Source organism: Stegostoma tigrinum, chromosome 3 (genome assembly GCF_030684315.1).
Source record: "Stegostoma tigrinum isolate sSteTig4 chromosome 3, sSteTig4.hap1, whole genome shotgun sequence".
Taxonomy (NCBI): domain Eukaryota; kingdom Metazoa; phylum Chordata; class Chondrichthyes; order Orectolobiformes; family Stegostomatidae; genus Stegostoma; species Stegostoma tigrinum.
The window spans coordinates 97,789,828-97,806,943 of NC_081356.1; the positions used below are offsets into that span (position 1 = coordinate 97,789,828).

Here is a 17,116-nt window from a genome sequence, read left to right on the forward strand (position 1 = left end):
TTTTAAAAATAAATTTCAAATGGTTGGTTTGGATTTTCAAATCTAGTTGGATTGTTTCCTGAAAGTTGAACGATATGATTTGCATTTCCAATGACCTACTGCAATCATTGACAAATTTGTCCTCACAGGGCACTGCTATTCATTATCATGATTCTAGACTGTCAAGTCACAGCTTTAATTTACTTTATAACTTATCAGTGGAAGTGTCCAAAGAAAGTGACGACAACATCCATAATTTTAAGCTCTCTATTATTTTTCCCCCAGGTTGCTCACAGAAATGTCTTACAGATTAATATTCAATTCCTGCAGACTTCAGGACAATCCAAGAGCATTGGCAATCATGTAAATTAGGGAATTAATATACACGAAAATAATTGATCGCCACTGCACCCAACATTGCAATATAGCCAAAGGCTTCAATTTTTTTTAATAATGCTCTTCAAGTCAGTTCTATCAGTAGGACTAATGCATGGAAATAGAAACAGCATGATCAAAATTTGTTTTGGTTTCTTTGGTGAACCACAGCAAATAAAAAAAGTAACAAAAAGGTTTTCAGTATTTCATTCACAAAGTCCCAAACGTTCACATTATACACTATACAAGTTAAAATATAAATACAGCATTGTTCTGTGTGCATTGTAAAGAAATATAAAGCAAAAAACATACAGAGTGATTTTTGTTGCTGCTTATAAAAAGAGGAAACAGAAATGGGTGAGGCAGCCAGCATATTGTCTATTCAGAAATTAACTTACTGCAATTAAAAATTTACTGCTGACCAGATTAAATTTCATTTTCAGAAGAGATCTTTGTTCTTACCACATGTTAACCATTGGACTTCCAGGTCATTCAATTCTTTCTTTCTGCCATAATCTCTCTATGATTTAAATCAATGGGATTTGGCTCCTCTCAGTATAATTTGTAAGTGGTTTCTATGCCATCTTTCCACACATATCCATAGATATGAATGAAAATTAGACTGAGAATATAAAACATATTGCATTGAAATCTGAATCAAACTGATGTACTTAGATCTTTTCCCACAGTGCAAATTATAAAAGCTGGTGGTGCTTTATAGAGATTCCCAAAGGTTAACAGCAGAAATGTTACAAAAATATATAGTTCATTTCTTCTCAATCCCATCCTTTCAAAGTAAATAAAATCCCAAGAATTAAACTAAAATTGCCATACGTGATGACCAACATATGCTATACAGCTGCCACATTCAGACATTAACATTCATTTAAAAAATGCACTAAGATGGTTATATATACAAAAATTAATTTATTTTTTTGTTTTTTTTTACAAAAAAAAAGTAGGTTTATATTCACCCTTAGAAAAAGGCAGCTCCATATTGTAGTATGGTTAGTGAGGGTTGCAAAAAGCTGCCATATCTGAGAAAGTTAATATATTAGCACTTGTGACCTCAGAAAGAACCAAACGGTTTTTGGAAAGGTCATGTAGCGTCCTTTTGCACTTGCTATTCTGATTGCTTGTATCCAGGTGAGTTAAAGAGCAGCTTCACAATGCAGTCTCTGGGCTTGATCCCAACTTGCATCCTTAGAAATACAATACACAGGGATCTTGTAGCTGTAGAAGTGAGAGATCGATTGAGGAAGAGGATGTTCAATGTTTTGGAATCAGACAATTAATCATCCAGGTTCTGCAAAAACAGGTTTCACTCACATTAATGCACTATAACTGCCTCTACTTTCTGCTCACCTAAAACTGCTTATTATAGTGATCAGAATAGTATATTTGGAGCAGCAATCAAAATGACGCTTGTGCAACCACCAGATTACTACAAAGCAGCATGTTAACGCCTTCAGTTCACTTAACATTTAACACTTACGGAGTGGGCTTGATGGGCCGAATGGCCTTACTTCCACTCCTATGTCTTATGGTCTAACATGACTACTTAAAGCAATGTAAAATGTGGCAAGAAAGTAAGTTGAAATAGCCACTAGGGGTCACTGAAACCACAGCTAATCATTTTCTCATATATATCAAGCTATGGGTCAGTTAACTCAGTTGGCTGGATGGCTGGTTTGCATTGTATAGTAAAGGCCAACAGCATGGGTTCAGTTTCCACACTGGCTGAGGTTACCAATAAGGTACCCTCCCCAACACTTCGCATCCTTACCCCTTTGTGTGGTGATCCTCAGGTTAATCCACTACAAAGTTGACTCTCTCTAATGACAGTGCAGTCCTCTGGGACTGTGGCGACTTAACCTATGTCTCAAATAAGTGTAATAAATAGTGAAATGAATTTATAAAATATATGTCAAAATTAGCCCAGTAAAGTGAAATGGTAATTTATGATCGGTTTGAAGAAACTGCTGAAAAATGCAACTATTTCCACATGTAATAAACAGAAAACTAATGACATGAAAAGGTGCAAAAATGCTCTAAAATATTTTATATTGTTAAAATAATCCTGCAAACAGATGTGCAGTATATGCACGCATAAATAAAAGATGTTGTCCAATATTTATAAAACATGAGAATTGCTGAACTGTAAAATGCTGAATGTTAAAATAATGAAATTACAATGAACAAACAACAGGGCCTCAGCTTCTATTCAATTTAACGTATTCAAATCATCATGAAATGAATGATTTACAATTATTTTAATTATCACATTTTTGAAGACACTGCTGTTTGATCTTTCCCGATGTGCTTTGTCTTTTAAGAAACATTCCCCATCCCAATGTGTTACTAATGGCACTGTTTCGATCAGATGTGGCTCGAATTGCAAGGAACAGTTTCCCACCATTCAGTGGTGCAGTCAATGCCCTGAATGGAATTTCCTGATCCAGCGATGATGATGCCGGATAGGTTCTTGAGAACTTTTCATTCCTTTCCGGTATAATCCGTGAATATACCTTCGGGAGTTTCGCTGATACGTTGAAGCTATCAGGAGCAAGGAAGAAAACAGAGAATTAATGGGCTTCACAAAAAGTAATCAAATGATGAAAATATCTAAATGCACTTTATCAATGAAGGTTAAAATCATCAAAAGTCAGCTGATGCTTTAGAAAGTGAAACACACCACTTGCTGTGGTACTCAAACACAGAGACTAAATCCTGCATGTGTCCTTAGCTGGGCAATGAGTCTAAGATAAAGTAAAGATGCTGCACCTGGTTCAGTCTTTCCAAAGATGGGAGAAGATAAATCAGTCAAATTTCCAATTCTAATCTTTAGTGAATAACTCCTACTAGGAAATGTGGGACCATGGATATTGGACTTAGTCAGAAGTAAACTTAACTGCTACACATCCTTATAATGGCAGGATGCCTCAAGAGGTAGCTTCATTGATGGTGCATCGCCATGGAACCACATCCCAGGAGCAGGTGCCTTCCTAAGAAGATAGGCTGCAGCTTTCCTACAGGCCATTTTAAGCCACCTCTCCTCAAGCATCATTCTACTGGAAGGAAAATCAAATTGCACAAATTTAAAATGTAGTTTTTTTTTGTTGGATCTGGATTTATTTACAAGTAAAATGAATGTCTAAAATAGTCTTAATAGGTCACTCCCAACAAAATATTTTGGCCACACCTATTAGATATGTTTTGCTGCAATGCTGAGAATTCAAACTGTCTTGTTTACATTCCCAACAACAGGGCTAAGTAGTAATGTAGTGCATTCTGAGAGAATGAGTAGGAATGTGATCAACCTGTTCTTTAACTTCAAACTTACAGATGTATAATAAAATTGTTCAGATTATGACCTGGAAAAAAGATGAACTTTATTTAGGAATTAGAGTCAGTAAAATGTGAAAGCCGAAACTAACTTCTAGCTATGATGTTACTGAAGTTAACTTTCCAAGAATAAATGATAAAGGAGCTGCATAGTATGATCCTGGCAGTGACAGTAATGTTGTATTTTATACTGAATTTTGTGAATCAGATAGCATATAAACTGTCTAGGGAAGGCAACAGGTGTAACTTGATGAAATCCACAACAAAACAGGAAAATTAAGTGAAAATAATAAGATCAACATTTGTTTAAGCAAGTTACAATCCTGTTGCAAATACATAAATAAATAAAAATACAGGTGCAGTTTCCCTTCTCTGGAGGTGGCATGATAAGGAAATAAACTGAGTGGCTCTGCAATGAAGAGAAAGTTGTACTTTCTTGTCACTGCTACAATTAAGCATTGGACAGGCAGATCCATTTGGCAACTTTCTCAACTTGCAAGCAATTAAGGCTCTTAAATGTCAATTAGTGGTGGGAAAGGCCAGACGAAGACATGAGCTGATAGTTATGTATTCAGCTAGTTTGGGAACTGCTTACTCGATGTTTCTGAAATACGAAGAACATTATCACACTGGAGTAAGATTATTTAACCACAGGTTATGCAAAAGTCTTGGGAAAGATAAAATGTCACTGGGCTAACAATGTAGAGGCCCTGGAAACAAGGGTTCAAATTGCACTTTGACAAATGTTACAATTTAAATTTAACTTACAAAGCTAAAATATAAAACAAGGTCTGTTACAATGATGCCGAATCTATTTTTGATTATTATGAAAAACTGGTCCACCAAAATCCTTCAGGGAAGGAAATCTAACGTCCTTCCTAGAAATTGCACGAGTGGTGATAACTACTTGCTTTAGATCATGCTGTGGCATTAAGCAGTGATTGGCTTAAAGAGGTTCTCACTTATCTAACTCAATTAGAGGAAAACCTGCTGAGAATCAGGTTATTGGAGGCAAACTGGCTATGAGCAAGCTGCCCAGGTGATCTCTCTCATTTCTGAAAGGCAAAACTCTGACATCAGTTCAGGTTAAAACCTTTTTTTTTCTTTTGAAAAAGTGATTGAAAGAATATCTTAAGGTAGTATTTTCTGAACAAGCTGTGATTGTGCCAAGTCTGCAACTTCAGAGACAACGGTGTTTGACTATTGACCTCATCACACATGCCAGAACATCACAGTAATACCCTACGGAATATCCTGTACTTTATCCTTTTGCCACTATGTTCTTTGTACACAATACAAAAACAAAGAGGGTACAAAATACTGGGTCTACACCAAAGGATTTAACAGGGGTAAAGAATACAAAAGCAGGGTGTTTATGATGAACTTATTTCAAACCCTGGTTAAAACTCAGCTGGAATACTGTGTACTGTCATGGACATCACACTATAAAAAGGATGGTAATGTATTGGAAAGAGTGATGAAGAAGTTTAATGAGAATGGTTCCAGAGACAAGAAATATCAGTTACAAGGAAAAATTTGGAGAGATTTGAACATTTTCCTTGGAAAAGAGAATGCTAAGAGGAGATTTAATGTAATTTTGCAAAACTATGAGAGATCTGGACAGAGCAGAAAGGGGGAAAAAAATGTTCCCACAAGTAAAAGAAGAATCAGAGTACAGTTTTAAAGTGTTTTGCTAAACATCAAAGGCAAGGTGCAACAAATCTTTTTTGTCATGTTGATAATTTGGGTATGGAAGTGTGGTTCAGGCTGCCAGGTTCAATAAGACATTCCCAAAAGAGCATTACATTTTTATTTAAATAGCAATTATTTGCAGGCAGGAGATTAGCATTAACTTTTAAATGATCAAAGAAGCCAGTGGAGACACAATGGGCTGAAGGACCTCCTTCTGCACTGTAACAGTTCTCATTTGCACAGAACGTGCTATTTGCAAAAAACTTACAAGAGTAATTTTTTTATTTCTATATAACTGCCTGTGTATTTTAATCAACTACTGCAACTTTATTAAATGAATTTTATTTTGATAATAAACCAATCATGCATTTATAAATTGTTTGATCTTCTTATTTAAAACCAATATAGTTAAGACATTTAATTGGTAATCTTGCTACCTGAATAAAATATTTTTATCTTACCTTGTGACTTGTATACTGGTGGGACTATAACAATCATGCACTCCCTCAGTTTTGGCAGTAATAATATTTTAAACATCAAAAAAAAGGTTTTCTACCTTTTATTTTCTATTTTCCTCTCTTCCAATCTCATAAAATATCTATGAAACTTACGTGTTATGCAGGCGACTTTTGGTTTATCCCAGTATCCATTGGTTCGACATTTAATGACTGGAAAGTGGCGTTGGATAAAGCCTGCACTGCAGTGGTACCTGATCATGGAATTTATTTCATATCGAGGTTTCAATTTCCCAAACATCCTGGCATTCTTCACAACAGGAGGTTGACCGCAGGCAACTAAATTTAAAAGAAGGAATGTCTTCTGTATCAATAATGATAACTTATGTAAATACATAGCCATGTAAATGCATGGAAAGAAATTTGCTCCTGAACATACAAAGTAATGGCAACCACTTTATATCATAGGCTGAGCGGAATCACAAAAGAAAATTAGGAAACACAAAACAACTTCTACACACTCATGAGAAAATGCTAAGAAACCAATATACAGGGGTTCAAAAGAAAACTTTGGTACAAGGTTGCAAATCACTGCTCATTTTCTATAAAGCAAGGGCTTAGCATCTATTGTAAACATCTTTAGTAATTGATTAAATCTTTCTTCTACTAATGCAACTGTTTGGCTAAACTTCAAACCAAGGAAGAACAAAGTACCATTCTGCTCATTTTAAAGTTGTGGGGACAAAGGCTTTGACCAGCAGCTAAAGTAATTGTAAAAAGAAAGTCTGTGGTATCTCCGGTACACTATGATATTTTAAATGAAAATTAGAGCGTGTGTAAACACTTGTTAAGATTTAAGGACCAAATGTTTTGCAATGAATGCACTCTGAAACACACAGGCCAAAATTATTACAGCAAAACCAATAAAAGAGCCAAAATATGTATCAGTTTGTACTCTCATCCATTATCTACTCATCAGAACTGCAAAGTGTCTATAAATGTCAAATGATGTCAGCATGAGCTTAGTTATAATGCCCTCTAGGGTGAAAAACCTGTCAACACTCTGCTGAGGTGGAATGTGCAGAAAATAAATAACTAATTGAAGCACCATAATATGCAGAGATTCATTTTGCATTGAATGAATGCCGCTGAAGTTCCTTTTCTGTGGAGGGTGAGTGAAAAATATTTTGACATAATAAGCAAAATATCAAAGATAATGGGAAATGCAGATGCTGGAGAATCCGAGATAACGAAGTGTGGAGCTGGATGAACACAGCAGCCCAAGCAGCATCTTAGGAGCACAATAGCTGATGTTTCGGGCCTAGACCCTTCATCAGAAAAGGGGGATGGGGAGAGGATTCTGAAATACGTAGGGAGAGAGGGGGAGGCGGACCGAGATTGGATAGAGGAGAAGATAGGTGGGGAGGAGAGTATGGGTGGGGAGGTAGGGTGGGGAGGACGGACAGGTCAAGGAGGCGGGATGAGGTTAGTAGGTAGGAAATGGAGGTGTAGCTTGAGGTGGGAGAAGGGTATAGGTGAAAGGAAGAACACGTTAGGGAGATGGGGGCGAGCTGGGCTGGTTTTGGGATGCAATGGGGGGAGGGGAGATTTTGAAGCTGGTGAAATCCACATTGATACCATTGGGCTGCATGGAATCCTGCAGTGCAATGATGTCAATGTGGATTTCACCAGCTTCAAAATCTCCCATCCCCCCACTGCATCCCAAAACCAGCCCAGCTCGTCCCCATCTCCCTAACCTGTTCTTCCTTTCACCTATCCCCTCCTCCCACCTCAAGCCGCACCTCCATTTCCTACCTACTAACCTCATCCCGCCCCCTTGACCTGTCCGTTTTCCCCGGACTGACCTATCCCCTCCTTACCTCCCCACCCACACTCTCCTCTCCATCTATCTTCTCCTCTATCCATCTTCAGTCTGCTTCCACCTCTCTCCGTGTTTATTTCAGAATCCTCTCCCCATCCCCTTTTTCTGATGAAGGTTCCAGGCCCGAAACGTCAGCTTTTGTGCTCCTAAGATGCTGCTTGGGCTGCTGTGTTCATCCAGCTCCACACTTTGTTGAGCAAAATATCAGGTTGCTTTCCACTTTTGCATTCTAGGGACATATCCATACAGCAGAATGTTATGTACCCTCTTAGCCTATGACTTTCCACTCATTAAAGTGAGTGAATGAAGAGTCACAGGTTTGGGGTATGCAGATTACTGGTATACGCTTCCATTGTATGAACCAAGAAGTGTCTTCATAAACCTCTTTACAATTTATTGCTGTTTTATGTTTTCATCCCTGGGTAGGGTTTTGAAGATATGTTCAAGGTCAGGTGTGAGAAAAAGGGGTAGAGACAAGCATATGCCAGATCTCACCTGTGCCTTTTTTACAAGTGTATGTTAGGTGGTAGTTACATGGAACATCATTCCACTGGCCATCTTCATGCCAGATCATAACAACACAGTCCTCCCCAGTAGAAAAGAAACTGTCGGGCTGGTTTGGGCGCCAGTTTTCATATTGCTATGTGAGAAACAAAAATGACAAAGATAAAAGCTAAGTACAACAGATGCTGGAGATCCAAAATAAAAGAAAAGAACAGGAAATACTGGAGAAATTCAGCAAGTCTGGCAGCAACTTCAATTTCAAAGAAGAAAAATCGGACTTGTTTGTGTCTCTACAGATTGCCATGTTTCTCCAGTGCCTTCTATATTTTATATGAGAAGATAAAGACTTTGAATGGAATCATCTGGTTTATCAACAACAATAACCATCATAGGATTGTAATAACTGTGCAACAGCTTTTGAGAACTGACTTAGCATGGTAACATAGTGTAGTACAGAATTAAATGAGCTTCAATGCCCAAAAACGAAATTAAACATTTTCTTCTGAGCTCTAATTGCTGTGATGTTGATACTGGCCCCATAGTGATGCCAAACGTTAATGCAATTTATATCGATTATAATGAACTGTTACACTCAATATAGAGATTAATGATATATAGTCAAGGCAGCTGCCAAAATAATAATATTATGTTATAAAAGGTAGTGCAATTTCATTGAGAATTGAGCTTTGAATAGTAAAAGATTTACGAAACAATAACATTCTAGATTCAGTGCCAGATAGCTGCCTGATCTTGTGTTCAAGACAATCAGAACATGTCTGCCGCAATGCTTTTGTGCTTTAACACTGCAGTGGCCCTGTTTTGAGGACACAGAGACTGGTGTTTTATGTTCTTCTGCTATAGAAAAAAAGGGGCTGACTCATATCCTGTGAAATAAGATTTACTGCCTATCTCATATCTTGTAGCATATGATTCACTTTCTAAGTGCCCTCTGTCCTAAACTAAGTGATCACATTTTCTTGGAATGCTTTTGTTTGATTCCAATGGATGTATGCCATTGTCTGCAATCAACTCTTTTTGTTTCTCAATATACATAGGCTCTTCCTTAAAAAAATCAAACTGGAATTTATTTTACTAAATTAATGAAACTCTGAAAATAACATTTTACTTGGACAACTTCAAAATGGCTTGAACAATTATATCTTTTTGGTTATTGGCTAATGGAATTGTCTTCGCCTGGAACAATGCAACAATAATACTGAAGGTATGAGTGTGCCAAGAGATAACAATTCACCACATTTGCAATTGGGCTTATAGTCTATTCCTCCAATTGCATCAACAAATACATCCATTCTCCTGACTCTGTGGTCACTAAACATGCTGAATGTGTCGTGAATAACTATTCTCAATTTAATATCTCAGCTCCGACACTTTTGCAGCAAAATCTAAGCCCAAAGAGGCTGATATCTTCAAGAATGATTTACTTTACAGTACAAAAGTATATATCATAAAATATTAGCAAATTAACCAATTGGACCAGGCTAATTCAGCATCACATGTAACCAAAAAGACAACAAAATAGTTGTACTAATTTACACCCTAGTGTCAACTTAATGCATTTAAGATAGAAAAAATAAATACATTTTTAAATTAGAAGCTGCTGGAAATTCTCAGGCCATCAGTTGACACAGAAAGAGAAAAGTTAGTTAACATTTTGCTCACAACCTAATTTAAGATTTGGAGTATTTTAGTATTTTTAAAAAAATCTTAAATGAAGTCTGTCTTCATTTTTTTTGGTTCAGTACTCAACTTATGATTTTCAATTTCACTTGTTTATAAAATCCGGCAGCATTGGTGAGAAAAGAAAACAAGACATATATTGCTCTTCTTTGGGGAGAGTATTTATTGATTTGCTCAGTTTTACAACTCTCATCCATGCCAGTAGTCTTTTACATATAAGTGTTTTAAAAAATTAATATCTTGCCACCCGTTTCTCTTAACCTTGACAGTCACATTCACAAACCTTAATAATGTGATTGGCAAGATATTAACATTAATGTTACATGAGCCTTACACTCAATCATAAATTACCAATTTAAATATAAAATTTATGCAAAACAATATTGTTTACATAAACAAAATTCTCACAAATCTCAACCATTCCCCATCATTTTAACTTCAAATGAATTATTCTCTATCAAGCATTCCAACTTCAATCAACCTTGTTTCTTCAATATCGTCTAATACACTTCATACTTTTCTGTGTAACTTAGATTACAAAATCCCTTCCCTTTCTCTACATAGCCAATGTTAAGTCATCAGACATTACATTCCTGCATTAAACTCCTTTCTAAACCCAGCTGCCTTTAAATTGAACAATCGCATTATTAATGTCTTTCCAGCACATCACGTTTTACAAACATGGCTTCGACCCCATCCGAACTTGATTTCTGTGTAAGATTTTGCTTCGAATGAAATACCTTCGGACAATTCTTAGATTAAAGACTGCACATAAGTTGTTGAAGTTCTAAACTATAATATTACACTGTCTTTTTCAATTATGGTACTTTACTAATTTGCACCAGCTTTACTTAATAAGCTTGCAGGAAATAATTAAAATGTATTTGTGTGCAGATGGAACTTTAAAATCAGGTCAATGTTTCGAACAGCATTGAAATTTCAGAGTAATATTTTAAACCATGGATTCTGAACTGTCTTGGTAGTGTTGCTTTTTGTGGCTGTTACTAGACTTTAGTAAGTGCCAGGACATTGTGTCAGACTTCAGCGCGTTGTTAAAATTCAGCCAAATCAGATAAGGCAACTTATTAAAGGGCTATTCTAACCAAGCTGCTTAGACTTAGTTGGAATTATATGCCTAGATGAAAGTTTAAGGATTTTCTAGCAATGGTAACTTCATTTTACTTCATAATTATGGGTTTTACATCAGAATTATTTTACGTTTTATTGTACTTTTATCTGATCATTTGCAATGTTATGACTCAGTTAACCAGACAGCCAGCAAAGTAATACCAACAGCATAAGTTCAATTCCCACACCAGCTGAGGTTACCAAGGATTTGCCTTCCCAGCCTCTCCTTTCACCTGACATATGGTGGCCCTTGGATTAAATCATCACCAATTCTCTCTCTCTCTCTCTAATGGGGAAGGAGCCCTGTGCTCCAATTGGACAATGGTGACTTTATCTTGATATCCAGTGAAATGTATTATAAAATGCTTAAATATTAATGCCATTTTTCGTTACAGTTTCTTTCTTCAGTAATACGCGTGCTCGTCTGAACTGAGAGGCAGCTGCATGTTACTAATTCAGGGTTTCTGCTAGGTAACAACTCGTCGATCAGAACGGGGAAATCCTCTTAAAGTTCAAAAGTATTATGTTTGAAGCAGACAGCAAACACAACCATGTTTCAAAAAAGCACGCCAGCATATGTCATGTGTTTTTCTATACACATATTTGGTTTATTACATTGGGTGGCATACTGGCTCGGTAGTTGGCACTGCTGCCTCCTGGCTCTAGGGACCTGGGTTCAAATCCAGCCTTGGACAACTGTGTGTGTGGAGTTTGCACATTCTCCCTGTATCTACATGGGTTTCCTCTGGGTGCTCTAATTTCCTCCCACAGTCCAAAGATGTGCAGGCCAGGTGAATTGGCCATGCTAAATTGCCCACTATGTTCAGGGATGAGCAGATTAAGAGGATGAGTGTGGGTGGAATGCTCTGAGGTTCGGTTATGGGCTTGTTGGGCTGAAGGGCCTGTTTCCTGTAGGGATTCTATATTTCATTTGACAGTCCAGAATCTATCCTACCAAAACAAAAGGGTTTTCTACAAGAACACGGACTGAGAGAAAGCTTGTCTTACAACTCATGATGTGGTATGAGGTGTAAACAATCTGAAGACTGTTCTATGGACTGAATGATTTCAGACCACCAATTCATACCAGAATGAATTGATACACAATGTGAAGCCTAAATGAGAACAGGAGATGTAGAGTCCCACACTTCACTACATGTCAGTCAATCTTATTAGGGCCTGAAACACAAGTTATACTGCTCCTTTTCTCTTGATGTGCACCAAAAAATTCTTGAATCATTGCAAAAGTAGCAATATAATTGCCTATCACAATTCTGCGAGCTGTAGTTGATCTAAGTGTGCTGCTCTCAGATTGCATCTCAATTCAAGCATAAACTAATTTCTAGGCTGACAAGTTTCCGTCCTCCTTTAGCACTTGGTGCAAACTAGTTTCACTAACTTGACACAACTGAAACTTGTAAGTAATGTACATACTGTGAGTAAATTTATTCAAACCTAATGATAAAGCGAAAACTGATTTTACCTAATCTCTGTGGTGCTAAAATATATTCATTTCAGATAAATATATTAAATGGGCTCCTAATGACAACATATGTAGCTCTCATTAACGCATTGCTAATTGTTCAGTCACTAATTAACAATCTGCCTCTATTCTCAGTTATCTTCCACAAATTTTAACTTCATAAAATTTGTGTAATTTTCAAGAGACGGCAGTGAACGTTTCATCAGTATTCTTTAACTATGTATATACTAATTTGTGCATAAAATAAAAATGATTATACATGATCACCTTTTAGCAGTACAGTTTTACAGAAGAGTAAGTAAACCATTGGGGAAGGGTCTCCAGCACGATCTGACAATTCCGTGAGGGATGCATTCCCATTGATACCAGCTGCCCCACAGCTATTTAATATTTGTGGCTGGGATTAGTTTATGGGACACGTCCACCCCTCACGTACAGAGGGGGTTCATTTTCAGAGAATTGCTGCTCAGTTGGATGGCAAGCAGCTCCGTATTCCCAATGTTACCATGATCGAGCAGTAGCCACTGCTGGAACTAGAACCCAATTTCTGAAGAAGAGGAGGAGGCCAGACTGACAGGAAGTCTCGGGTATCAGTGGGGCCTGGATATGAGGTGCCAGGGAACAAAACAAAGGCTTTGGATGGGATGGGCTTGGAAGGTCAGGGGTGGGAGGATTAAAGTGGGACATGACTTTGAAGATAGCCTGCTTCTGACAGAAACCCCCAAAGCAAGTCCATGTCTACAACACCCCACTTTCTCTGACCAACACAGGCATTTGCAAGGAAAGCTGCCCAAATATGTGCTTAGCATGGGCCTCCATTTGCTGTGGATTTAACAATGGTGGGGTGGGATGAGGCATTTAAGTGACCGACGACCTCAACAGACTCAAGGGTGGCAGACCACTGAAGACTTTCGCCAATCCCCTGTAAAAGTTTAGGTCAAGTACATACACAATGGGCAAGCCATGTACTGCATTCAACCACTCATTCTACCTCCTACTCAACCTCTGACTTCAAATTTGCCAGCAAGGACTGTAAAGCCCCTATGGTTTTCTTCTAGAAATTTGGCGTTTCTCCTGCTACCCTTCTAGTGAAGGTGAGTAACTGTTTAGCAATATGCATAAAACTAAAGAGACTGAATTTTAACTGTCAAGATGTTTGTGATAACTCCTCAGTGTATTTTGTGATTAGACATTTCAGCTTGACCTCGGTAACAACAGAAAACTGCATGGTGCAGTTTAATTTAAATTATTATGAATGACAGCATGGTGTAGTTGACAGGAGGGTATAACAGCATAAATGTGATAGAGAGGGCCCCTGCTGTTATAATGAGAATCATGCCAATAAATATCTCTCCTTTCAACACCTGTTCTTAATTGGGAATGCGCATTCATAAGGGGCATTTTATTTTCCTCTGCTCAGTGTCAGGAACCGATTGCAATTTAATGGTGTCCTCCTATCTTTCACTGTGAGTAATATTCACCAGGCACTGGAGACCGTGCTAATGCAGCTTGCTTCTTGTCCAGCCAGATGTTAACAGGGTTAAGTGGTAGGCTGTCAATTACTGCAGCTTGACTGTCCCAGTTGGGAGGAATGCATGAGCTCTCAGTTGGGCTGCCAAACAATAACTTGGTTTGTTCAGATGATCCATCAGTGCAAGTGAAAACTGAAGGTGTATGCTGGAAATTCAACTCCTGCCGAGTTACAAGATGATACTAACAGTAACCATTGTAAAATCTGAAGCCTTCTTCTCCCATTCACTCATCAAAAAAGAGAAAAGGAGAAACAACAGCTGACTGTCACCTGAAAAGAATGGCCAATATTCAATTTTCATGCAAATTCTTATGTTTCTCAATTAACTTGTTCCAGACAGGGCCATTATGGATTAGGCATAGGAAGGCATGTGCCTTCCTTAACTTTTGGTCTCCTTCAGTTCTCCAGACTACATTTACGGTACCATCCTTATCACAGAAATATAGGACACTTGCTTTGGCTGACAAACATCCCAACATTCATTGTGAAAGGTGGAGGGAAGGAGATGCCACCTCCCCAGAATTTTTTGTTTTATAATAGATCTGCCTGCAATTGTTACTGAACATGAAATATGGTGATCAAAGGGTTAATTTCAATATTAAAATGTACCATTTACAGGGTACGACATACACTCTCTGACTCATGTTCAGCGCTGACAAAGAAAACTCAATTGTTGTGTGTAGTGTAACTCAATTTCACAACATGGAAGTTCTATTTAAGTTTACTTTACTATATTTCTGAATGGTAAACAAATTTATTGCAGTGATTTAGAGGTTTCATTACAATATGCTAGTTACAATCCTTTTCATTGATGCATTACTGACAGTTCCATCATGTGGAACTACTTAGCAGAATCTTGAGATTGCTGAAACTATAGCCAGAAAGTGTACAACATTTAGGTCATTTCAGATTTACTATTAATGATCAACTTAGCAAGGGATAATTACCTATGAAAATGGGAAGACGTGGATTCATATGTGCTAATAGCTGGTACATCTCACCAGCTGGTGAAAACTGGTCAAGGTTATTGCTAGCCTGTAAAAGTCACTTCAGTCAAATTTAGATTTTATTATGGTGATTTATTTACTGGTGTAGTTTTAACACAGCCCTGGCTCTAAGCTATAACTAATGTAAGTGCTGGAGATCTGAAACAAAAAAAACAGAAATTGCTGTTGAAACTCAAGCAGGTATGGCAACATCTGTGGGGATAAAATAGAGCTAACAATTTCAGTCCAGGAAGTATATAGGTGGAGACAGGACCCAGAGAGAGAGAGATGGATGAGGTAGGCAGATGTGGGGTTTATTGAAAGTAGCTCAAAAAGTTAAAGTTAAAATTAAAGGAGAATTTGTCAAAGTGAGGATGTGCTTGGCCAGGCAGAGGAGGTGATTGTGGACGGGGGCAGTTCAGGCGATTCCAGGAAGAAGCAGAGAGACCTAAGCATTGTACTACCCATCTCTGCATTTTCTGGGCTCTCCCCTTCTCTTCTCTCCACCCCGTCCCCCTGGCAAAAATGATTGTGTACCCCGGTCCTTATTTATCTTTGCACCAGCCTACACATTCAGATGATTGGAAGCCCCATTTCCATCACCTCCAGCGGAATATTACAGGCAGACACATATTCCCTTCCATTGTCAGCATTCTGCAGGGACTGTTGCCTCCAAGATTCTGTGGTCCACTCCTCCTCCAGTCCCAACACCTCCCTTCAACCATGCAGTACCTGCCCATGCAACTACAGAATGTAGAACAGCTACCTGCTTATTTCCTCTCTTCCAAGTGAAGCAGCAATTTACTTGCATTTCATTTAATCAGTTCTATGGTATTTGCTGATCACAATGTGGTCTCCCCTACACTGGGAAGAAGAACGCAGACTGGGTGGCTGTTTTCCAGGACACCTATGTTCTGACTGTAAAAATGACCCTGACGTTCCCGTTGCCTACCACTTCACTACACCAGTGTTCCAGTGTGTCTCAGTGCAGGTTCTAAGAACAGCATCTCATTTTCCACCTGGGGACCCAGCAGCCTCTGACACTCAGCATTGAGTTCAATAACTTTAGATACAGCTTCAATCTTCCATGTTTTTCACCCACTCCAACCCCTGCTCCTGCTATGGCATGGGTTGCTTTCAGTACAGCTTACCCATTCCTACCTACTCTCAGCTCAAATTATTAGTTATTCAGCTTCTCTCTGCCCTGGCTGTCAATCAGTAATTCTCTCATCTGCCTACTCCTTTCATTTCTATCTCTCTGGGCTCCATCTTAATTATCCACTCACCTCTCCTCCCACCAACACCACTCCCCTCGTTTTTCAATGAAGAGATTCCAGACCCAAAACGTTAACTCTGCTTTCTCCCCACAGATGCTTCCAGATCTTCTGAGTTTCATCAGCAATTTCTGTTTTGATCTCATCTATAACTGTCTGGTGAGCAGCAAATAGTGTAATTTGTTAAGAATGGTCAGCATTTCAACAGGGTATGATGGGAACTGCAGATGCTGGAGTATCCAAGATAACAAAGTGTGAAGCTGGATGAACACAGCAGGCCAAACAGCATCTTAGGAGCACAAAAGCTGAGCTCTCTGATGAAGGGTCTAGGCCCGAAATGTCAGCTTTTGTGATCCTAAGATGCTGCTTAGCCTGCTGTGTTCATCCAGCTTCACACTTTGATATCTTATTTCAACAGGGTATTCTGATCTATTTCAGGAACTGCTTTAGTGGTCCTTAGAGCAGATGAGAATAAAAAAATTGTACTCAGTTGGACAAGGCTGGGCCATATGGGTTGAAGTAGCCACATGTGATCACAGTTTGGTGTCATTCTGAGCTGCTGGGTTGGGCAAGGTTCCTATTCATTGCTGAAATTGTGTGAAGTGAGCTCAGTTATGATCTCACATTTGGTGACTATAGCACAGGTATGAAAAATGGCTGCTTAAGCCAAAAGGCAGGCTCTCAGTGGCCCCCAGAACAGATACCCAATAATAATTAGGCTTCAGAAAGAAAGAAAAAATGAAAACGCAGGAAAATCTGGTGCAACCCCACAGACTCATGTCAT

General features: G+C 38.4%; 1 protein-coding gene across 4 annotated transcripts in view; it reads right to left on the minus strand.

The window, feature by feature from the left end:
• Positions 1–396: 396 nt before the first annotated feature.
• The window catches only part of LOC125450757 (versican core protein-like), a 180,813-nt gene continuing 164,093 nt past the window's right edge, over positions 397–17,116 (minus strand). For 2 of the 4 annotated variants that reach the window (XM_048526880.2, XM_048526881.2), the window contains exons 14-16: positions 8,224–8,368; positions 6,003–6,185; positions 397–2,910 (exon numbers count right to left, since the gene is read on the minus strand). In XM_048526880.2, coding sequence (XP_048382837.2) covers positions 2,786–2,910; positions 6,003–6,185; positions 8,224–8,368 — 453 coding nt within the window. In that variant the 3' untranslated portion in view covers positions 397–2,785. The remainder of the gene's footprint in view (positions 2,911–6,002; positions 6,186–8,223; positions 8,369–17,116) is intronic. The other 2 variants (XM_048526883.2, XM_048526882.2) reach the window with 2 other exon arrangements.